Source organism: Pelophylax lessonae, assembly GCF_965119305.1.
Source record: "Pelophylax lessonae genome assembly, chromosome: 5".
NCBI classification, from domain to species: domain Eukaryota; kingdom Metazoa; phylum Chordata; class Amphibia; order Anura; family Ranidae; genus Pelophylax; species Pelophylax lessonae.
The window spans coordinates 552,330,539-552,354,937 of NC_138772.1; the positions used below are offsets into that span (position 1 = coordinate 552,330,539).

The window sequence follows — 24,399 nt, forward strand, 5'->3', positions numbered from 1 at the left end:
ATGAGATGTTTTTAGTTGCAATGTGGTAATCAAAGAAATCGATACATATGTAATATTGTTATTGCATGTATTTAACTCAATATTATTTATATCACTACAGAGGGGCCTCTATTCTCTCATCAATCATCAGGGATCCCTGTCCCACATATAGGTATGATTAGACAATATATATCCCTTCATGCAGTCTACTGTGTTGTCTTATTTGTCTGCATTATCTATATGCTTTCATCTCTTTATTTCTTCTTTTTCTATTCTCTATGGCATACTAGCCACGATGGGGTGTCGCTCGCTGCGGCCCACCCTCCTCCTTCTGGCCTGTTCTCATTGGTGTTCCCCGGCACGACCAGGCCCCCGCAATGCATGCTGGGGCCTGTAGTTTGCGCAGCGATCTAGGGGAGTTGTCGGCATCATGGCGTCTCTTGACGCCATGTATCCGTCACCGATACCCCCTCCGCGAGATCCATCTATCATCTTGCGAGAGCTGCGCCAAAACGTGCCGGCGGTCATGTGACGCCGGGCGCCGCCGCGTCACAGGTACGCGACGGCCCTCGGCGCCGCCTAGACCGGGGGAGCGCAGCCCGGATGTTATCCATGCCCTTCCTTCTCTCCCCCCAATCTCCTTTCTTGCTTGGAATCGTAGGAGAGAGAGGGGTGATGTACCATCAGTGGGGGCAACAATTAATAGGAAAACCTTAAATATAGCACATGGGGACAATCAACTTGGAACCACCCACATGTCTCTCACCCGCCCTTTACTACCCGCCCAGGTATACACACACACCCCCTAATTAAGGTAAGAACTCTCAGGTGAAACATATAAATGCCTCAAGCTCAGTGGGACTCAGTACCTTTGGGTCATCACAGAGAGATCTGCTGTTTGTACTCTATATGGGATTTTCGATGAGGTATGTGGATTTTGAACATACATCTTTCTCCCCCTTTTCCCAATTATATTCCTACCTATACATGGGAAATTACTCGTTATGGCTAAACCTTCTCTTCCCCCACTTGTGCATCTCTGATAGGTGTGGATTCATCCCCCTTGTGTGCTCCTCGTGAACACAATGTGCATATGACCATTGGAGTTTAGAGGGAACTGTCGGTGCTAACATCAATACCCCAACAACGTGTCGAGGGACTTGTATCCTTTCAAGTCCGCATACTCGCTGTACACATGCAGACAAACCACAGATCAGTTAGACTGCATGAATATAGGGTATCTTTTGCCATATAAACAGCCATCTCTTTAGTACATCCTCTGTAAGGAGACAACTGGAAGGACGCTTTTCGTTCCATACTCCCCCTAGGGGTAAGTTGATATCCTTACAGTTGTTATCCATTTTTAAGGATATACATATGTATACAGATATATGCCTATTATGGGTATCCTCTACCCTTATGGGACTATGGGGATTCCTTACTGATGATGAGATATATTGTTTGCCTCTCTGTTTATGTACTTGTTCAAAATAATATTACATATATTCTATACATCCGTAGATACACAGGTGGTGAATGCACGGTTGTGTGTACATAACTTCCCTGAAGAAGGAATTATTCTGAAACATGTTGGAGGATACACTCACCTGCTTCATGAACCCCTAATGTATTATCCCTACTAGGATATGTATATGGAATGTTATTTTAAAGTTTACTTTTTGTTATCCTGTTGAATTTTAATATAAATCAATAAATGTTAAAATTTTATATACTCTTCTCTATACCTCTCATTACTATACTGACTATATCCAGCCCCTCCACTCAAATTCCCCAGGGACACCTATAGTTGTTTCCTAATCTGGACCTCCTGGTTCAGTTCCTCACTGCTACTCTCCAGGCCCTCAGGATGACCCCCTGAGGCCGCATGACACCTCTACAAAGGAGGAGGAGGCAACCGCCCAACCCCCCTCCCCCTCCCTCCGGGACTCCGCTATTCAGACGAAAAGACCCCGAGCACATGTGCCCCTGGCTTCTATACAGTATCCCAACATGCACCGAGGCACTTTCCCTCTGCCAATCATCAGGACTGTAAAAAACCTGTGCACCCATTCGTCAGGTTTCCTCCCACTGTCCAACATGCCTTCCTATTGGACCAGTGTGAAACATTCTCTAGACAGAATGAGTTGCACTCTAAGCACAATGAGCAGACCTCACTAACAGATCCTGCTCTCTGGTAGGCGGAGAACAATATAGATTTACCTGCAGCCTCTCTGATAAGCAGACAGAGCTCAAAACTATACTCTCTCACTAGCACCTACCTAGGAGGGTGCTACAATATGTTACAATTCGCCAAGTTGCAACACAGATGTAGCACCCTCCTAGGTAGGTGCTAGGTAAAAGCATCTTCTGCTCCTTCTGCTTATCAGGGGAGCCTGATCTATTAGGTTGCCTGTCACATGTTTCCAGGTGTGATTCACTGGGTCTGAGGGAGTGTCCCCACTGCATCCAATGAGGTAGCTTGTTGGACAGTGGAGGAAACCCAGCCAGTGACACACTTGCTTTTGTGGGAGTCCCAGTGGGAGGGCATTCTTGCAATGCATCCTGGTATTGCTCATAAAAGCTGAGGGGACATGTGACAGGGTGTCCTTGGCAGGAAGCAGAGTCCCGGGAGGAGGTGGACGGCTGTCTCTCCTCCTGTTGTATGAGGAAGGTGGTCTTAGGCGGTCGGGCTAGTGAACCAGGTGTGGAGCTGAGCTGCAGAGGATCCAGTGGAGCTGATGGTGGAGCTGCTGGCAGAGTCTTTTGGGAAAAACAGTGTCCGTGAGTGCCAGGGGACTTGCCAAAGGGTCAGCCCAGGAAGGGGGACCACTCCCATGAAGTCAGATAATCAAGGGGTCAGCTCACACAGAGTGTTACAGTAAAGGGGTTGCCGTGTAGAACCCTAAAGAATAGGGACAAAGGGGGTGCCAAGCAGGGCCCTGAAGAGTGATCTACAGTATAGTACAGTACAAAAGGGGTAATGGTCTGGTTTCTTCCAGAGCACTCCTCCATCCCTAAATATAAATCAAAACAAGAAAATTGGCCCGTGGGACTTTATATGAGGTCGTGCTCAGTGGCTGGAAATAATGACATGCACAGTATATGAATAAAAACAACATAACATTTTATTGCAATATAAACCAACATGGCAATATATGCTCAAAGACACATGATATAGCTCAAAGGCTCAAATATGAATGGCATATGACATGAATAATATATTCACAACTTTTTTGATATGCATCTTGGTGTATCCTCTCGATGAAAAATACCATAATTGATACTGTAAGAATGTACATTGTGGTCTGACGCGTTTCGGGAGCAAAATCTCCCTTCCTCAGAGACCAATACGTTCAAGGTATCTCTATGGAAAATAATGATATATTAAAGTCTACAGTAGGGATGGAATTAGAATAAAAGAGTTCAATCAAAAAAATGGGAGCTAAAGGGAGTACTGTATACTCACAAATCAACGGAGCTCAAATAGCAAAAGTAAACTCCTGTGTGGCAGCGGTGCGTCTCGTCTAACCCGGGAGCTGAAGGGTCCCAATATGACAGCAGCCAGAGAGGGGGGGGTTCCATGGCAGGCAAGTGTGTGTGTGATGGGAGACCTTCCATACCTATTGTGTATATATAAGTAACAAAGTATTCAAGGTGTAGCGTGTAGGCTACCAATAATGAAAAGCATATGTGATATTAAATCAGGTGGGAAGGGCTAGTGTGAAAGATATGTAAGGAGAGGGAAGTGACCAACTGAGGGTGAGGAAAGTGTAGGAAAGGAAAATTGATGGGAAATTGGGGGGGGGGGGGGAGAATGGAAAAAGGGAGGAAGGAATTGGGAAGAGGGGAAAGGGATGGGGGGGAAGGGAAGGAAGGAGGGGGGAAAACGAAAAGAGGAAAAAGGAGAGGAAAAGGGAGAGGGGGGGAGGGGGGAAAAGGGGAAAGACAGGAAAGGGGGGGGGAAGGAGGGAAGAAGGAATGGGGGAGAGGGGAAGGGGGGAGGGGGGGGGGGCTAGGGGGGGATGGGGAGGAAGGGAAGGAAAGAGGGGGAAGAGGGGGGAAGGAAAGGAAGAGAGGGGAAAGAGGAGGGGGGAGAGAAGATGGAAGAGGGGAAGCCCAAAGCCATAAAGTGATAGCAGAGGATAAGGTGGAAATGTGTGGCAGGGGAGAGGTGATGTGAGGAATATAGGTGAGTGAAGAGTCAAAGTGGAGTGCTTGGCTGTGGAAAGTGGGTGAGGGAGAAAGTGAAGCCGTGGGGAGAATAGTGGGGAAAGGGGTCGGTGGCTCACCTGTCAGGTATCTCCATGGCTGGCAGCAAAAGAGGGACCCTAACGTCATGTCGCGGGTGTATGCAGATCTGACAGAGCCTGAGCAACTGTGATCGCATGTAGGAGAGGAACGCTGGGATGCGGACCTCTCCGTCCCGCAGATATGACGGCACGCAGCAGCGTGGGCACGTCAGTAAGGATGCCGACGTGCGGCGCTGAAGGTGCAGCATGACGCCGATGTAAGGGTGGACCCGCTCCTCCCAATGGGGGGGAAGGGGCGGGGACAGCAAGGGAGGCGGGGCCTCCCTCTTTATACATCGCAGCTCCCGGGATATAGGCTAAACACCACCTGATACAAGGAGCCAGTGTGTCAAAATCTATTGGTACCACATTGATAGTATAAAAAAGAGGACTCTATAGTAGTGAGATGTTGCCTACTGATAGCAGAAGAAAAAAAGGGAAATTGTATGTATATAACTTATGATATAACAACAATGAAAATAAGGCGACAAAGATACAGAGGGGGGGGGCCACCAAGATTGCATTATTAGCCGGGAGGAAACCAGATCATTGATGGGCACAATGGGTGTCTTCCACCCTAAATATAAGTACAAAAGGGGTAATGGTCTGGTTTCTTCCAGAGCACTCCTCCATCCCTAAATATAAATCAAAACAAGAAAATTGGCCCGTGGGACTTTATATGAGGTCGTGCTCAGTGGCTGGAAATAATGACATGCACAGTATATGAATAAAAACAACATAACATTTTATTGCAATATAAACCAACATGGCAATATATGCTCAAAGACACATGATATAGCTCAAAGGCTCAAATATGAATGGCATATGACATGAATAATATATTCACAACTTTTTTGATATGCATCTTGGTGTATCCTCTCGATGAAAAATACCATAATTGATACTGTAAGAATGTACATTGTGGTCTGACGCGTTTCGGGAGCAACATCTCCCTTCCTCAGAGACCAATACGTTCAAGGTATCTCTATGGAAAATAATGATATATTAAAGTCTACAGTAGGGATGGAATTAGAATAAAAGAGTTCAATCAAAAAAATGGGAGCTAAAGGGAGTACTGTATACTCACAAATCAACGGAGCTCAAATAGCAAAAGTAAACTCCTGTGTGGCAGCGGTGCGTCTCGTCTAACCCGGGAGCTGAAGGGTCCCAATATGACAGCAGCCAGAGAGGGGGGGGTTCCATGGCAGGCAAGTGTGTGTGTGATGGGAGACCTTCCATACCTATTGTGTATATATAAGTAACAAAGTATTCAAGGTGTAGCGTGTAGGCTACCAATAATGAAAAGCATATGTGATATTAAATCAGGTGGGAAGGGCTAGTGTGAAAGATATGTAAGGAGAGGGAAGTGACCAACTGAGGGTGAGGAAAGTGTAGGAAAGGAAAATTGATGGGAAATTTGGGGGGGGGGGGGGAAAGAATGGAAAAAGGGAGGAAGGAATTGGGAAGAGGGGAAAGGGATGGGGGGGAAGGGAAGGAAGGAGGGGGGAAAACGAAAAGAGGAAGGGGGACCACTCCCATGAAGTCAGATAATCAAGGGGTCAGCTCACACAGAGTGTTACAGTAAAGGGGTTGCCGTGTAGAACCCTAAAGAATAGGGACAAAGGGGGTGCCAAGCAGGGCCCTGAAGAGTGATCTACAGTATAGTACAGTTCATCAAATTCTTCTTTACTACAGTGTCAAGGTGAAGCAGTGGCCTTGCCGCACTCAGCTATTTTCAGAAGTCCCAGATATTGTGCATAGTTCATTCAGTTGGAGTATCCCACTCATCCCTTCTCCTATCCGAGCTCTCAAATAAAACAACAAAAACCAAAACCGCTGGACTGTTTTCTAACTGAGGCAAGCACTTTGAATATGCTAAACTGTCAAGTTGTTGCTATAGTAATAATAAAGTGTAGCGCTAAAAATAACCAAATAGATTGTGAAAAACGAGTGAGAAAAAATTAATCCCCAAACAACAATATTGTTAGAATAGTGTCCGAGGTAAATTATGGTGTGTAAAGTCCCAGAAAATAGTGCAAGTCCAAATAAATCCAAGTGCAAAATACTGTGACAGACGCTCCTTCCTGTGACACCCAGGGAAAGTGTAGGATGGGGACACCTCAGTGCACAAGTATTAAGAGCAGCTTACCAGAACGCCATGGCTACTCAAATGAATGAGAAAGCCTCTCCCAGCAAGAAGATATGTAACAATACATTCGATGAATCCAAGAAAGTGGGTGACACCTCTGAATCTCTCTTGATCACTCTGTTTTGGTCAGGTAAGTATTTGGAGGGGAATGAAGACAAAGGACCATAGTGTAATCCCGTAAACCACATATAATATATTTATTAAAAATACTACTCACAATATAGAGGACATATGCAGGCACATAAAATAGGCAGCTGAAGATCCGACCGCGGCGTCCCGCGTGTATCCAAACAGTATAAACAGTAGTAAAGAGGCCGGCCCTGTAAGGGGGCGTGTGGACGTTACGTCTGGCGACTTTAAAAGCCTTTACAGGATTACCACTTTAGATTTACAGAGGAGGTTTGGTGCTAGAAGTACTGCCCATGATCTTAGGTTCGTGGTGATACCTCACATTTGTGGGACGATAGCTGTTTGCGTGTGTGCAGGACTGACGCATGCAGGAGCACGGGAGTACAGGGGCACTTTAAAAACTTTTTCTATTATTTTTAATTTATTTATTTATTTTTTTAATTTTCACACTGCTGCTTTACATTTTTTTTTTTTTATCACTTTTACTGCTGTCACAAGGAATGTAAACTTTGTGACAGCCTATAGGCAATGACAGGTACTCTTTATGGAAAGATCTGAGGTCTATAAGACCCCAAATCCCTCCTCTGCCCTTAAAAGCCTCTAATCACACTGAGATCAGTGTTTTTGAATGCTTTTGATTTTTGAAAATTACGTCGTTGCTATCCGGGTAAACCGGAAGTGATAGCAGGTCATCCCTTCCCGATTACCACAGCCGAGAGCCGAGCAAAACCATTCCGGGCTTTCTTCTGCTCTCCATTTAGCTGGTGGGAGCGTCGGCGGGTTGCTTGGGTCTTCCAGTGGGGTGGGAGAGCCTAAGAAACCCATGGAAGGCAACGGGAATGGGAGGGGGGGCGCCCTCTCCCGCTTCTTGTAAAAACAATCCAGCAGCTAGTTAGCCTTTAGGATTGCATTTACAAGAGAGCTGATTGCCAGCTCTAAAGAAAATGCAGAATTTTTGATTCTTCCATCAGCTCATCCTTCACATTTATTTATTTATGTATTTATTTATTTATTTATGTTTGTTGTTTTTGTTGTTTTATTTTATATGGGGATGGGAGAAGGGAAGAGTGAACTATTCACAATGCTGAGGACTTCTCCTTCACATTTATTACCTTTTGTACCTCTTGCCCCACCCAATATTGTACAGAAAGGGAAAAAGTATTTGATCCCCTGCTGATTTTGTACGTTTGCCCATTGGCAAAAAAATAATCAGTCTATAATTTTATTGGTTGGTTTATTTTACCAGTGAGAGACAAAATAACAAGAAAAATATCCAGAAAAATGCATTTCAAAAAAGTTATAAATTGATTTGCATGTTAATGAGTGAAATACCGTATTTAATCCCCTATCAATCAGCAAGATTTCTGGCTCCCAGGTGTCTTCTATATAGGTAACAAGCTGAGATTAGGAGCACTTTCTTAAAGGGAGTGCTCCTGTAGTGGTGTGCCCTTTATCCAGATGCAGGTGCAAGTCCCTTTAACTCGATTCCCCACAATCCTCTGGGCTCCCAGCATCCCCTGAGTTCAGGACACGCCCAGGGAGTATAAATGCCAGCTCCGCCCAGCTTCCTGTGCTCAGAGAGATCCTGCCTGATGGGACAGCAGTGACTGGGCAAGTGAGCTGTCCCAGGTGCTGGGTCCTTATCTGCCAAGTCTGGTGTGCGGGCCACCAGCAGTGAGCACAAGAGCACGCAGCATCTATCCAAGCCCCAGTCACTGGAGAGGACTCTGTTACAGTCCATGTGCAGAAGCTGTCCAAGCAGTGGGTTGGTCCTATCTATGGCCCCCAGAGCCTCCTGACCGAAGTCAGCATCAGCAGCGCCTGTGTGAAGTCTGTGCCAGCAGGAAATCCTCTCAGCTCACAGTCTGCTGAATGAACGATCAATCTCTTAGAACACGTGAGAATCTTCAGTTCTTTATCCTATCAGTAAACTGAACTCAGAACACTCTGCTGCCATCTAGTGGCCATTACTAGAACTGCAATAGAATTGTTTTCACATGTTTTATGAATGTTTCTCCCTTCCTCATATTGCTGTTTTGTACTGCAAACCCCTGTTCACATGATCTCCTGTGTATTCTACGTTCCACATTGTTAAGTAAAGTAGAAATTGCACATCACCACTGGTCTGATCACTTGGCTGATACCGTAACATAACACTCCTAATCTCAGTTTGTTACCTGTATAAAAGACACCTGTCCACAGAAGCAATTAATCAATCAGATTCCAATCTCTCCACCTTGGCCAAGACCAAAGAGCTGTCCAATGATGTCAGGGACAAGATTGTAGACCTACACAAGGCTGGAATGAGCTACAAGATAGTCGCCAAGCAGCTTGGTGAGAGGGTGACAACAGTTGCGATTATTCACAAATTTAAGAAATACAAAATAACTATCAACATTATAAAAAAAGATTTTTACAGAGGCCCTGGAGAAAAAAATTATGGGTGTTGCAATTTTTTTATATCACACGATAATTGCACAGTGGTTAATTAATCGCAAATTTTCAGGAAAAAAGAAATTTATGAATTTTAGTGAGCACAAACACAATATAAACTAGTGTAGCACAATCAAATAATCAGTGTACAGTCTGTTGTTACTTGCTTAAGGTGAGCAGGTTTTTCACCTGGTGTGTGGAGGTTTACTGTGGGGAGCATCACATTTTATTTATTTGTCATTTTTAATTTTAATTTAATATAAAGACTGTAAATGTTACCTTTAAGTCAAAATTAAGGATTAATTTGTAGTATGTACACTGATTATTTGGTTGCAGACAAGAAAAAGATTAGGATCTGAGGTATACGCGGTGGGTAACCTCCATCCCTAGTAAATATAAAGAGAGAATAAAAACAGTGGTCGTGGGACTTTTAGATGAGGTCAGTCACTTACTAAATATCAAGAGAATATGAAATCACAGAATGATAAATAATTTGTTGGATGTTTCATGATTGACACAATGGTATGAAATACATATAAAAATAATAAATATAGACATATACAGATAGAGAACAAGACATGACGTAAATAAATTCATATAAATACATTTCATAGTAATAAATACATATATTATAAATATTATATATCACAAACAACATATAGTCAGCCTCCAAATGGTATGTCTTCTTATTTATAAGCTCTACGCGTTTCGTGGCTCTTGGTCCACTCGTCAGGAGCTATTTAAAATTAATATCTGTAAATATAGGCTAATATTAGGATACAAAGTACTCATATAAACAGAGGGAATATAACAGATTGCTCCAGATATGTATGGATATAAAAAAATGCCAGCAACTTACAAATGGTGTGAGATGACCCAATGACTATGGGAGGAAATGAGACCACCCCAAAAGTATTAGATTCGATTATTTGGTTGCATTGCACTAGTTTATTTTGGATTTATATTATAGGGTGTTGTAAAATCATTAGAGAGTGTTCAGCTACCAACATATTGTTAGAAAGTTTGTTATTATTTTTTCTGTTTATTTAATTTATTGTTATTTATATTGTTCAAAGTTGTTAGGGATATTGCTTATTGAAATTGGATAATTATTACAAACAATATAATACACATCTTTTTGATAAAATATAAAAGATGATGTTTACATGGAGTAAATATACAACAAACATGTAACACTTTACAATCGCACACACTCTTGGAACGGCGACAACTACAGTAGATTAAATTCTCCATAGGCAACTCTTTCAAAGCCTTTACAGGTTAAAAGTTTAGAGGTACACATGAGCTCTGGCGTTAGAATTATTGTTCTCGCTCTGACATTTGTGGTGATACCTCACATGTGTGGTGCAAATTCCTATTTACCAATGCGTGCTGGAGCGAAGAGTGCACGATCGCCTATGCGTGTGAGGATGGGGGGGGGGCACTTTAAAATTGGTTATATTTTTTGAAATTGTCACTTTATTTTTTTTATCAACTTTATTGCTATCACAAGGGATGAACAGCATCCTTTGTGATAGCATGGGTGGTGATAGGTCCTCTTTATGGAGAGATCTTGGGTCTATGGGACCACTTATCTTTCCTCTGACCTCAAAGGCATCTGCTCAAACTGAGATTGGTTTGATCGGCTGCTTTACAAGTCGAAAACAACTTACCAACAAACAAACCTATGCTGGAAGTGTCAAAATCCTTGTTTACAGTAGAAGTAAGCCAATTAGTAGCAAATAGCAAGCATGCATAATGAATAAACCATCAGACACGGTTCCTTACATTATAATTCCATGCTACAAACTCACAGATAACACTGAATTGTGGTAAACATAAGAATTTGGTATATAAAGTTAGCAAGAGGATTGTAGATCACAGGTAGATATATTGACGACATACAAGAGTCCTCTTAATAGAGGGGTAATAAAACTCTAATATTACCTATAGAACACATAGAGAGGGTTAGGAAAAGGGCAGAAATGTAATTTAGAGAAGTATTACATTTGTGTTATTTTCTCTAAAGATCATGTATTCAGATTGTATTCAGATAAGTTGGGTTTTTTAAATCACGTGCCATACTTTAAAAAATACTTTCCAGAGCACACACTGCAAAGCCCCCCATTGTATGGGCATAGGAGTGTCATCCCTTTGGTGGTCAGAGATGATTTGTTGTATGGTGTTTCTTAAATGCATAACAAGCATGCATAATGAATAAACCATTAGACACGGTTCCCTACATAATAATTCCATGCTACAAACTCACAGATAGCACTGTATTATGGAAAACATAAGAATTTGTTATATAAAGTTAGCAAGAGGATTGTAGATCACAGGTAGATATATTGACGACATACAAGAGTACTCCTTACTCAGAGAACCAAACCGACCATGGATGGGCCATAGATGGGTTATAAAACTCTAATTTTACCTATAGAACACATAGAGAGAGTTAGGAAAAGGGCAGAAATCTCATTTATAGAAGTATTACATTCGCGTTATTTTCCCTAAGGATCATGTATTCGGATGAGTTGGGTTTTTTGAGTCACATGCCATACTATTAAAAAGACTTTGCGGAGCACACACTGAAACCCCCCCCCCCCCATTTTATGGGCATAGGAGTATCATCCCTGGTGGTCAGAGATGATTTGATGTACGGTGTTTCATAAATCCCAGACGTACGCAAAGTATCCTGTAGAGGTTATCCTTGAAGTAAAAGTTTTGTCAAATCCTAATTATGACGTGAACTTGCTCCCACCCCAATTCTAAGCCTATTATAACCACTACAGCTCATTATTACAGGCAACCCAGGTACAATAGCTCTTTGGTAGTACTTTAAACACAGTCTCTGCACTTGAGAGGACACTTTGGTAGGCTTACATTACTGGAACAGCATCTGATGAAGGGGATGGATGATATGCAGAACAGCAGTGGAAGCAGCTTAAATAAACTCATAGGAAGATCCTTGTCCTACTCTCCAGAGTTCCCCGATGGCAGAGCCAGGCATGAACTATCCCTCCTCAAACTGAACCTCTGGCCAGCAGGGATCCTGTCCTTGTCTTATCCACTTTGTTATTGCACTCCAACCGCAGTGCTATTTATTAGCATTGCCCTCACTAAAAATGCCCATGGAGGTCAGCCAGGGCAGCAGCGTTCAATCAGGCTGCTGCTCTCCTGATCACACCTACGGAGGCTTCACGGGAACAAAGCTCCTCTCAACTTCTGTTCCCCTCTGCACCGCAGCCAGCTAAACAGCGCCACTTGCAGAGGATGGATAAACTGCTCCCACCTACAATGGGACACAAAGCAGCCATATTAATCCTTACTTATAAGGTTATGCACCACCTACAGGTGATTGGACACTGGCAAAAAAAGACAGGAAGTCCTTCTCTATATAACCCCTCCTTCACAAGAAGTGCCTCAGTTTTGTAGCAAGCCATACATCCCAAAATAGGGGAGGGATCTCTGTGTCCCATGAGGTACTCCAAGAAAGGTAAGTAGGTAAATCCAGCTTTTTTTATCATACATCATGGGACGCAGAGCAATCATAATAATTTTTACTCATAGTGATGTCCAAAAGCAATGCTCATGAGAGTAGGGAGACACAGCCACCACCAATGGGCCAAAAAAAAAAAAAAGGACTACACAGCAGCCTTAAAAACGCTGACCAATCAGTATCCTCAGCAGCTCTTACATCCACCGGGTAAAACCTAATAAAGGTGTGAACTTAAAACCAGGTGGCGGATTTGCAGACTTGCGCCAATGAAGCCTGATGACAGACACCCATGGAGGCACCAATGCTCCTAGTAGAATGAGACGTCACCAACAATGGTGGAGCCTTCACTTTCAAACCATAGGCTTGAGAAATAGGCTTACAAATCCAACCGGAAATGGATGACTTAGTAGCCGTCTGACCCTTCCTTGGTCCTACAGGAAGGACAAAAAATAAATCTGACTGCGGAAGCCAACTTCAAATACATCTCGACAGTCCGAACCACATCTAATGTGTGAAGGGCCTTGTCTCCAAGCGAATAAAGCCTTGGAAAAAATTAAGGCAAACGATGCCATGCTTCAGATGGAAAGATGAACACCCTTCAGCAAAAACATCTCTGAGGTAAAAAAAACTCCTGGTCATGGTGAAGAACCCGAAACAGCTCCTTACAAGAAAGACAACACATTTCTAAATAAAAACTGATAAAAGGTCATGCTATGATTTAAAAAAAGGTGGTCTCTGACAGCACCAATTTGAGGTCCAATGGGAAAAAGGGCAATATTTCCCTATGCTTGACCCCTTGGTCAAAGGCAAACCCTAAGGAAGTGATTAGCCTTAGAAATAGGACTTGATCATACTCCAGGGCAGTCTTGCATCTATTCTAAACTGAAGTTAAACCAGGATCTGGCCCACAACATACTGTATATGTGAGGAAGATCTTCCTAGCCCCACACTGAGGACAGGGACATGGAGTTCTGCCAAAGACAGGATAAGGTACACCTCTTCTTGGGATGCCCAGGTTCTTGTGCCTCCCTGATACAAGGATAGTCCAGCCGAAGCTTCTTTAGAAAGCCCTGTAACTGATCCGACTTATGCAGGAGAACCAGGTGATTTGATCCAGTTCCAGCATATTGATAGGCAGTGACCTCTCCAGCGGAGACCCCATTCCAAAATTCCTCTTCAACCTGTTAAGCTGGTGTCCATCGTCAGCACCTTTCAAGAAAAGGGGGAGAAAGATTTTCCTATCTCCAACCTTGGGCAAGACATCAACCAGTCTACAGACTTGGTGTAGGGATGATGGAAAATTCCACGACTGAGTCCTCCTATTTCATGCCAACACAACATTCTGCTGTTATTTCTGGAAGGAACTGAGCACAAAGAACCAAAACATGCCAACTTTCCTTCCCAATATTCTCATGCAGAAACAAATTGAGGGAAAACTCAGTGTTCTTAGAGAACCCCTGATTCCTTATTGCAAGGCACTTCTCTAAAGGAAGAATTACCCTTGCTTGGATAGTGTCCATAGTCAGGCCCGTATATCCCAATGGCTCAGCTGCCACCAATACTGATATCTGGAGGCAATTCAGCCAAACTCTCCTGAGAGTGTACTATGAGAGAAACGCTTTGCTGCTTACGCTGAACAAGCTGCTCCCTGAGCAGCAGATCATCCAGGTACCCCAGAATAGTTGGGCTGTGGGCAGCCCTAATGGCAGGGCCTTGCGCTAAAAATGCCAGTCCTCCATCACGAAGCAGTTTAGGTGAGGAGGTAAAAAATTGAAAAATGAATGCAGCATCCTTTACATCTACAATAACCAGGAACTCCTGGCCATAGCAAGGCCACTGCCATAGGCAACAATTCCTACTGCCAGAAGGGCAGCCCCCCCTTTTTCTGGGGGTCTGATGCATGCACCAAGTGGGTACAGACAACGTCGTGGGACCTGGACCCCAGATAGCTGGCCCAGGTCTGTACCTAATGAACTGGAGAACAACATAGAAGGAACATCGTCCCTTGACTTGGGACCTCAAGAGTTTGAGTAGATATTATGAACCTTTTTATCCACTGGAAGCAGCACGATCACTGCTTGTGACAGAAGTTGATTGAAAAAAGCCAAAAGATTTATTTTGGATAGAGTAGGCAATAAAAAATAAATAAATAAATAAATAAAAATCTATGTCATAATCTCTATCCTATAGCCACAAAAAGGAAATGAGAGGAAATCCCTTATAAAATCCCTTTTTAGAAAGTCACAGAAGTGTGATAAGGACCATTGCTAGAAGGTTGCCTCGTTGAAATGTCACTTTAAATTATTGGCAGTATGTTTTTTTTTTTTTTTTTTAAACAACATGTTATGAAAGATGCTTGTCATGTTCTTAATGGAGCAATAAACGTATATGCAGATTTCACAAGACTTGTAAAAAAAAGAGGAAGATGGAGGTGGGGGACGATAAATAGAGGTGGAATGAGACACATAAATCACCATTACAGAGGAGAGAAGATGAAGATCTGGCAGTATGTGCTATGGCTCTGTGCAGTCACATTGGAGGTGGCTCACTCTCAGTCTCCAGATCAAGAAGAACGGATCAAAGAGGCCCTGGATCTCTACAACCAGAGGGAGGATGTCCTCTATTTCTATAAACCCCTGGAGGACCTTCCAGCCATACTTATGCAGGTGGAGTACAGGGCAATACATGGGGGCAGGATGGGGACTTCAAGGGCAATACATTGGATGAGGAGCATTAAGGGCATTTGTATTCTTTCAAGGATTTTTCAATGTGACTATAAATGTAACAATATGTCAATTCCTTAAAAATGTTCAGAAAAAGTAGAACCATTTATCCAACTGTCCATCCAGAGCTTCTGGTTCATAGACTAGATATATCCTAAATATAGAACCATTTATCCAACTGTCCATCCAGAGCCTCTGGTTTATTGATCAGATACATCCTAAATATAGAACCATTTATCCAGCTGTCCATCCAGAGCCTCTGGTTTATTGATCAGATACATCCTAAATATAGAACCACTTATCCAACTGTCCATCCAGAGCCTCTGGTTTATAGATAAGATACATCCTAGACATAGAGCCGTTTATCCAACTGTCCATCCAGAGCCTCTGGTTTATTGATCAGATACATCCTAAATATAGAACCATTTATCCAACTGTCCATCCAGAGCCTCTGGTTTATAGACCAGATACATCCTAAATATAGAGCCATTTATCAAACTGTCCATCCAGAGCCTCTGGTTTATAAACCAGATAAATCCTAAACATAGAACCATTTATCCGACTGTACATCATCTCATCAAGACTGCCCAGGCTGGAATACATTTATTATCGATAATAAATAATAATATGATTTGGTAATGAGGGAGATGTGATGACTGATTGATGACAGGTCCCCTTTAATATCACCCGAGAAATCTGGAATAGTTACATTTACATTACAAATCACATCTAAAGACTTGTTTTTCTGTTTAATTGATATAAAAATTTTTTAAAAATGCCGATTTTCATTCAAATCAATATTCCTGAAACACCTACACTCAACAGCGGGTATAGGATTGTGTATATGGGATTGTATGGTTGGGTTTTCAATACTGGTTTTTTGGTTGAACCGGATGGACTTGGGTCTTTTTTCAACCTGACTAACTATGTAACTATGTAAGCTAAAACAGGTGACAAAAAACTCTGAAATGTCTATTTGTATCCTTCCATCTCCTTCCAGGAGGAAACAGAGGATGAAATCCTGAGATTTGGAATAATGGAGACGAGGTGTCTGAAGTCGGAGGGAGGTGACGCAGCGCCGTGTGATTTTAAACCGGATGGGGTGAGTTTTATCTGAGAGTATTTCATGAGAAATGTGAAGTCTTTGTTTATAACCGAGAGCCACATGCAGATGAAAGGTCACTCCTCTGATCATGAATGATACAGAGTAATACAATGTAACAATATTATCACTTTGTATCTCTGATCTGATGTGTGTGACAGCTCCATCACTGTGCTGGGACTGCTTCCGGCACTGGGGAGCTACAGTTCATTGAGGGAACCATGAATGCCAACATGTACTGTGACATACTGAAGCAGAGCATGATCCCCTCCCTTCAGAGACTGGGCCGCAGGGCAGTATTCCAACATGATAACGACCCCAAACACTCCTCCAAGACGACCACTGCCTTACTAAAGAAGCTGAGAGTAAAGGTGATGGAATGGCCAAGCATGTCTCCAGACCTAAACCCTATTGAGCATCTGTGGGGCAACCTCAAATGGAAGGTGGAGGAGCGCAAGGTCTCTAATATCCACCAGCTCTGTGATGTCATCATGGAGGAGGGGAAGAGGACTCCAGTGGCAACCTGTGAAGCTCTGGTGAACTCCATGCCCAAGAGGGTTAAGGCAGTGCTGGAAAATAATGGTGGCCACACAAAATATTGACACTTTGGGCCCAATTTGGAAATTTTAACTTAGGGGTGTACTCACTTTTGTTGCCAGCGGTTTCGACATTAATGGCTGTGTGTTGAGTTATTTTGAGGGGACAGCAAATTTACACTGCTAGAGCCGGTTCACACTGAGGCGATTCGACTTGCGTCGCTCCTATTAGAACGGGTCCTGTACTACTCAATGGACCGAGACCGACCGCGACTTGTCAGGCTGACAAGTCGCCTGACAAGTCGCGCTAGTCTGAATGGGCTCTTATACAAGCTGTACACTCACTACTTTACATTGTAGCAAAGTGTCATTTCTTCAGTGTTGTCACATGAAAAGATAGAATAAAATATTTTCAAAAATGTGAGGGGTGTACTCACTTTTGTGAAATACCGTACGTGCTCCCATTAACTTCCAATGATCTCAGAGAGGGGCGGGCACAGACAGCAGATTATTTGGAGAGTCGGTCTTAGGAGATCAGTGAATTGGTATAGGTGAGAGACATTCAGCTCTTATTTTATCTGAATACGCAGGAAGTTAAAATCTGTGATCTGAACCTGACTGCACCCGGCAAAGAGAATCTGCAGTGTGACATCATAACCAAGGTAAGAGACCGACACAAATCCATCCTCACCCCCTGCTGGAGGACTCTGCTCCTTCCTCTATAACTCTCCTCTCCTGAAATACTCTGCTCTGCTGGAGGACTCTGCTCCTTCCTCTATAACTCTCCTCTCCTGAAATACTCTGCACTGCTGGAGGACTCTGCTCCTTCCTCTATAACTCTCCTCTCCTGAAATACTTTGCTCTGCTGGAGGACTCTGCTCCTTCCTCTATAACTCTCCTCTCCTGAAATACTCTGCACTGCTGGAGGACTCTGCTACTTCCTCTATAACTCTTCTCTCCTGAAATATTCTGCACTTCTGGAGGACTCTGCTCCTTCCTCTTTAACTCTCCTCTCCTGAAATACTCTGCTCTGCTGGAGGACTCTGCCCCTTCCTTTATAACTCTCCTCTCCTGAAATACTCTAAACTTCTGGAGGACTCTGCTCCTTCCTCTATAACTCTCCTCTCCTGAAATACTCTGCACTGCTGGAGGACTCTGCCCCTTCATTTATAACTCTCCTCTCCTGAAATACTCTGCTCTGCTGGAGGACTCTGCTCCTTCCTCTATAACTCTCCTCTCCTGAAATACTTACCAGATTTGCTGTTTGGAGGCTGAAGAGTGGGACATTTGAGTGGAGAGTGATAAACAGTTTTACTTTTGACTGCTGGTGACTGTTTGCATTTTAAGGGGCTTTTTCCTTGCAGTTTTTTGGGGATTTTTTAACCTTTTTTGTTACTCTTTTTTTTTTTTCTGTCACTTTTTAAATAGCCTTTTTTTTTCTTTATTTATTTCTTTCTTTCCTTCCTACAGACTACTAATTAGAGGAGTGGTTAATTGTTCACATGTGCTTGAGGTGCTATTTAATTTTCTGCTGGACTCATTTGAGCTTGCTCATCCTTGAGCTTGCCACCTTTTTGCTTGCTGGAACTCTGAGCAAGTGGAACTTGACTGAGTGGTGAGTTTAAAACCAGAGTTTAAAACAGGAGATTTGAACAGGTGTCTTCAGACCTGTAAGTAACATCTGAAATTTTCTGTTAGTTGTATTATTGTTGTAACCGGGAAAATGTGTGCTAGCAAGATTGAAGGTTTTGTGCCGTGCACAGTGTGCCGCATGTATACAATAACGGAGCAACCGCTCCAGGATGGATACCGCGGTGACAGATGTGAGCAGGTTGTCCTTCTGGAAGCTTGCATTAGAGATCTGGAGGAGCAAATTGCAACACTGGGCAGAACTGACAACCTTGAAAGGGTCCTCTGCTCGCTGAGCAGTGGGGTTAATGGGGAGGGTGGAGAGGTAAGTCAGGTTTATCAGGTAGGAAGATGGGTTAATACAGTCAGAGGGAGTGGTAGGGGCTCACAGAAAAGGAAGGCCAGCCCTGGGTTTGAGCACCCTAACAGATTTATCATGTTGGGTGAAGATGTGGGGGTGGCAAGCTCAGAGGTGGCAGCCCTAGATGTCATTGCTATCCCTAACAGCCGGGAGAGCAGTCTGTCTAGTAGAGGTGGTGATAGGGACTATAGGTAGGCCTAGACAGTTGGTGGTAATTGGGGATTCTATAATCAGAAGGACTGATAGAATAATTTGTCGCCAGGATCACCTCAATCAAATGGTTTGCTGTCTCCTTGGTGCCAGGGTTTGGCATGTGGTGGACCGGGTTGATAAATTACTAGGAGGGGCTGGGCATGACCCAGCTGTCTTGGTCCACATTGGAACCAATGACAGAATATATGGAAGGTGGAGGCTCCTTAAGAACCAATTTAATGAACCAGGCTGCAAGTTGAAGGGAAGGACCTCCAAGGTGATATTCTCTGAAATATTGCTTGTGCCATGTGCAACACAGGAAAGGCAGAGGGAGATTAGAGAGCTGAATGCATGGCTAAAGACCTGGTGTAAGAAGGAGGGATTTGGGTTTTTAGAGCACTGGGCTCACTTTTCATTGGGGTGCAACCTATATGCTAAAGATGGTTTGCACCTAAATGGAAGGGGGTCTTTTGTGCTAGGGGAGATGTTTATGGGAAGGCTGGAGGAGTTTTAAACTAGGATTGAGGGGGGAGGGTGAATTTGATTATAATGGGGCAGACAGGTCAGACAGGGGTCAGCCCCTATTGGTGGGTGGAATAGGGAAAGATGGGGGGAGAGTTATGGCAGAGGATAAGAAGGTTCAAATGTTACAAACAACCATTGGAAATTATACTATTTGCACCAAAACTAAAAATATGCAAAATAAATGTGCAAAATAGGACAATGATTTAAAGTGTTTGTTCACCAATGCCAGAAGTCTGCCAAGCAAAATCGGTGAGTTGGAAGCTCTGGTGCATGAGGAGAACTATGACTTAATTGGTATTGCTGAATCTTGGCTTCATTCTTCACATGACGGGCTATTAATATTCCTGGCTATGCTCTCTTTTGGAAAGACAGGGTAAAATGGAGGGGTGGTGGTGTCTGTCTTTATGTGAGAAGTGATCTCAAAGTGAGTGCGAAAGAGGACCTAGTTGATGGGGAGTGTGCTGAGTCTGAAGCAGTATGGGTGGAAATGTACATGGGTGTGCGTAATACAAGGATTATCATTGGGGTTTGTTATAGACCTCCCAGTATTAATGAGGAGGTGGAGACTCAGCTCCTGGCACAGATAGAAAGGGCTGCAAGGGCTGGGGCAGTGTTAATAATGGGGGATTTTAACTACCCAGACATTGACTGGAATAATGGCACTGCTGGAACAGTTAAAGGGCAAAAATGTACAGAGCCTTGCGAAAATATTCGGCCCCCTTGAACTTTGCAACCTTTTGCCACATTTCAGGCTTCAAACATAAAGATATAAAACTGTAATTTTTTTTTGAAGAATACACAACAAGTGGGACAGAATCATGAAGTGGAACGAAATTTATTGGATATTTCAAACTTTTTTAACAAATAAAAAACTGAAAAATTGGGCGTGCGAAATTATTCAGCCCCCTTAAGTTAATACTTTGTAGCGCCACCTTTTGCTGCGATTACAGCTGTAAGTCTCTTGGGGTAAGTCTCTATCAGTTTTGCACATCGAGAGACTGAAATTTTTGCCCATTCCTCTTTGCAAAACAGCTCAAGCTCAGCGAGGTTGGATGGAGAGCGTTTGTGAACAGCAGTTTTCAGTTCTTTCCACAGATTCTCGATTGGATTCAGGTCTGGACTTTGACTTGGCCATTCTAACACCTGGATATGTTTATTTGTGAACCATTCCATTGTAGATTTTGCTTTATGTTTTGGATCATTGTCTTGTTGGAAGACAAATCTCCGTCCCTGTCTCAGGTCTTTTGCAGACTCCATCAGGTTTTCTTCCAGAATGGTCCTGTATTTGGCTCCATCCATCTTCCCATCAATTGTAACCATCTTCCCTGTCCCTGCTGAAGAAAAGCAGGCCCAAACCATGATGCTGCCACCACCATGTTTGACAGTGGGGATGGTGTGTTCAGGGTGAATAGCTGTGTTGCTTTTACTCCAAACATAACGTTTTACATTGTTGCCAAAAAGTTTGATTTTGGTTTCATCTGACCAGAGCACCTTCTTCCACATGTTTGGTGTCTCCCAGGTGGCTTGTGGCAAACTTTAAACAACACTTTTTATGGATATCTTTAAGAAATGGCTTTCTTCTTGCCACTCTTCCATAAAGGCCAGATTTGTGCAGTATACGACTGATTGTTGTCCTATGGACAGAGTCTCCCACCTCAGCTGTAGATCTCTGCAGTTCATCCAGAGTGATCATGGGCCTCTTGGCTGCATCTCTGATCAGTCTTCTCCTTGTATGAGCTGAAAGTTTAGAGGGACGGCCAGGTCTTTGTAGATTTGCAGTGGTCTGATACTCCTTCCATTTCAATATTATCGCTTGCACAGTGCTCCTTGGGATGTTTAAAGCTTGGGAAATCTTTTTGTATCCAAATCCGGCTTTAAACTTCTCCAAAACAGTATCTTGGACCTGCCTGGTGTGTTACTTGTTCTTCATGATGCTCTCTGCGCTTTAAACGACTATCACATTGCAGGTGCATTTATACGGAGACTTGATTACATACAGGTGGATTCTATTTATCATCATTAGTCATTTAGCTCAACATTGGATCATTCAGAGATCCTCACTGAACTTCTGGAGAGAGTTTGCTGCACTGAAAGTAAAGGGGCTGAATAATTGGGGCTGAATAATTTTGCACGCCCAATTTTTCAGTTTTTTATTTTTTAACAAAGTTTGAAATATCCAATAAATTTAGTTCCACTTCATGATTGTGTCCCACTTGTTGTTGATTCTTCACATAAAATTACAGTTTTATATCATTATGTTTGAAGCCTAAAATGTGGCAAAAGGTTGCAAAGTTCAAGGGGGCCGAATAGGAGTGCGCATGCGCGCGGGCACGAGCACGGACATGTTCTAGTCGTGCTCCGCACATCTCCGAGGAAATCCAGCTAAATTCAGCGGCGGGAGTCCAGGTGGCGGCTCGGTTCTCTCCCCGGAGGATCGTGTGGTTGTCATGCGGCGGGGATCGTCTGGTTTGCCCAGAAAAAGGCCATACAAGCGCGGCAATCAGCGGGAAGGTCTGCGGCCTATCTCATTTGGGAAGACGCCCTCCCCCAAAATGGCGCCGGGCAAGCAGAAAGCTCAGAGCGGTCGGGACACGGCCCAGGAGCAACCTCGGCCTCCTACTCCGGCTTCTCCGCATCTGCCTGCAGATTCCCCTTCCAGGGATGATATGAGGGATCCCTTCTCTTCCCAGACTTCGGGAGCGTCCGGGGGGTCTCCGAGTGCCGGGGTGAGTTATCAGCAGCCCTCCCCCACCCCTTCATACTGTAGGCCGGATGTGTCCGGCTCCCCGGCCTCCTCGATGGACCGGAATATGGCTGAAATGGCGGACTCTCTATTTAGCCAGCCTAGCCCCACGGGTGATGCTCAGGCACCCCCTCCAGCCCCCTATTCGGGTGATGCGGTGCTGTTAGCAAGATTTTCCACAATGCTCCAGCAGGAACTGTCTAAGGCATGCTCCATTATTACAACTGACATTAAGAAGGATCTCCAGGGATTTGGGATGAGACTGGACACTGTTGAGAAAAAGGGGGCCGAATACTTTCGCAAGGCACTGTATAAACCTATTACAAGACAATTTTATGGTGTAGTTTATTGAGGCCCCCACTAGAAATGATGCTCTGTTGGACCTGGTCATCTCAAACCATGCAGAGCTTATTAACAATGTTCATATAAAAGAACATCTGGGTAGCAACGACCATAATATGATTTGTTTTAATGTTAGCTGTAAGCAAAAAACGCATACAGGAAATACAAAAACACTTAACTTTAAGAGAGCAAATTTTCCAAAGATGAGGGCTGCTCTCCAGGATTTAGACTGGGAGGGAATATTGGCATCGATGAGCACAGAACAAAAATGGGAAATTTTCAAAAAGACTTTATGAAAAATCACTGTAAAGTATATTCCCATGGGTAATAAGTTTAAAAGGCTAAAAAAATAAAACCTATGTGGCTCACGGCCAAAGTTTAAAAAGCTATAAATAATAAGAAAAGAGAAACAAAATGAGGTTGAAGGATTGTAAGAGGTGCATGAAAGTCAGCCAGCCCCCTGTCTGATGTACTCACCCTCCAGTCTCTCACCAACCAAATAAAACCTGTCTCTTGGTACAAAGAACAGGGGTTTAGTTGACACACTTGGAGGGTGAGTACATCAGACTGGGGGCTGGCTGACTTTCATGCACCTCTTACAATCCTTCAACCTCATTTTGTTTCTCGTTATAGGGATGGAGACGCCGGGCAACACCAGCTTGGGTCTCATCTAAAGTCCCACCTAGTCCAATATGTTTAAAGCAACCAGGGATGGAGACGCCTTGCTTACAGCTTGGTGCCTCATCTAAAGTCCCACCGTGCGATTTTCGTGCGTTTTTGGTGGATGCAGTTTTGATTTGACCCTAGTGTTTTCCGTATACAGGGATGGAGACCAATAGCATGACCTGCTTGTCTCATATAAAGTCCCAAAGGAAATTAGAGATTTCAAAGGCAGTGTGCTTTACAGGCCATGCCCCATACATAAAATCCCTTCCTATCCATATACTGCATCCACCAAGGGGATGGAGGTGTAATGCTTTTCAGCTGGTCTTTTCCAGTTTGCACCATGGTTATATTATAACCTAATTATTTGAGCTTTTGAGACAACAGCCAGTCGTGCATGGGGATGGGTTGGGGGAGGTTGGGCTGTCTCCCTCTCACCTGTTCCCCATCCACCCATTAGCGGCCATGTGCCTCCAGTGTGAGGACACTAAATTAAGAGTGTAGGACTGCAGATTTAAACAGGGTGCCGTGAAGTGGCTCTGCAGCTTTCACATGCGTTTGCAAATGTGTGTCAACTAAACCCCTGTTCTTTGTACCAAGAGACAGGTTTTATTTGGTTGGTGACAGACTGGAGGATGAGTACATCAGACTGGGGGCTGGCTGACTTTCATGCACCTCTTACAATCCTTCAACCTCATTTTGTTTCTCGTTATAGGGATGGAGACGCCGGGCAACACCAGCTTGGGTCTCATCTAAAGTCCCACCTAGTCCAATATGTTTAAAATAATAAGAAAAGAGCTTTTAAAAAATATAAAAATGAGGGAACACTATCATTGTTTAATTGTTACAAAGAATATAACAGAATATGTAAAAAGGAAATCAGGGACGCAAAAATTCAAAATGAACGACAGATTGCAAAATATAGTAGGACAAACCCCAAAAAATTCTTCAAATATATTAACAGTAAAAAGGTTAGGTCTGAGCATGTAGGCTCTTTACAAAATAATCAGGAGTGGGTGACTGGGGACAAAGAGAAGGCAAATTTATTAAATACTTTCTTCAGCTCTGTATATACAAAGGAGCATGGGGGAGGTCATGACCATAA

The 24,399-nt window shown here is 43.5% G+C and overlaps 1 protein-coding gene across 1 annotated transcript in view; it reads left to right on the forward strand.

The window, feature by feature from the left end:
- Positions 1-24,399, forward strand: part of LOC309555658 (cathelicidin-6-like) — a gene marked incomplete at its 3' end in the record, with an annotated part of 47,859 nt that overhangs the window by 19,716 nt on the left and 3,744 nt on the right. The window contains exon 3 of the mRNA XM_082257691.1: positions 17,430-17,501. Within this exon, the coding sequence (XP_082113817.1) occupies positions 17,430-17,501 (72 nt within the window). The remainder of the gene's footprint in view (positions 1-17,429; positions 17,502-24,399) is intronic.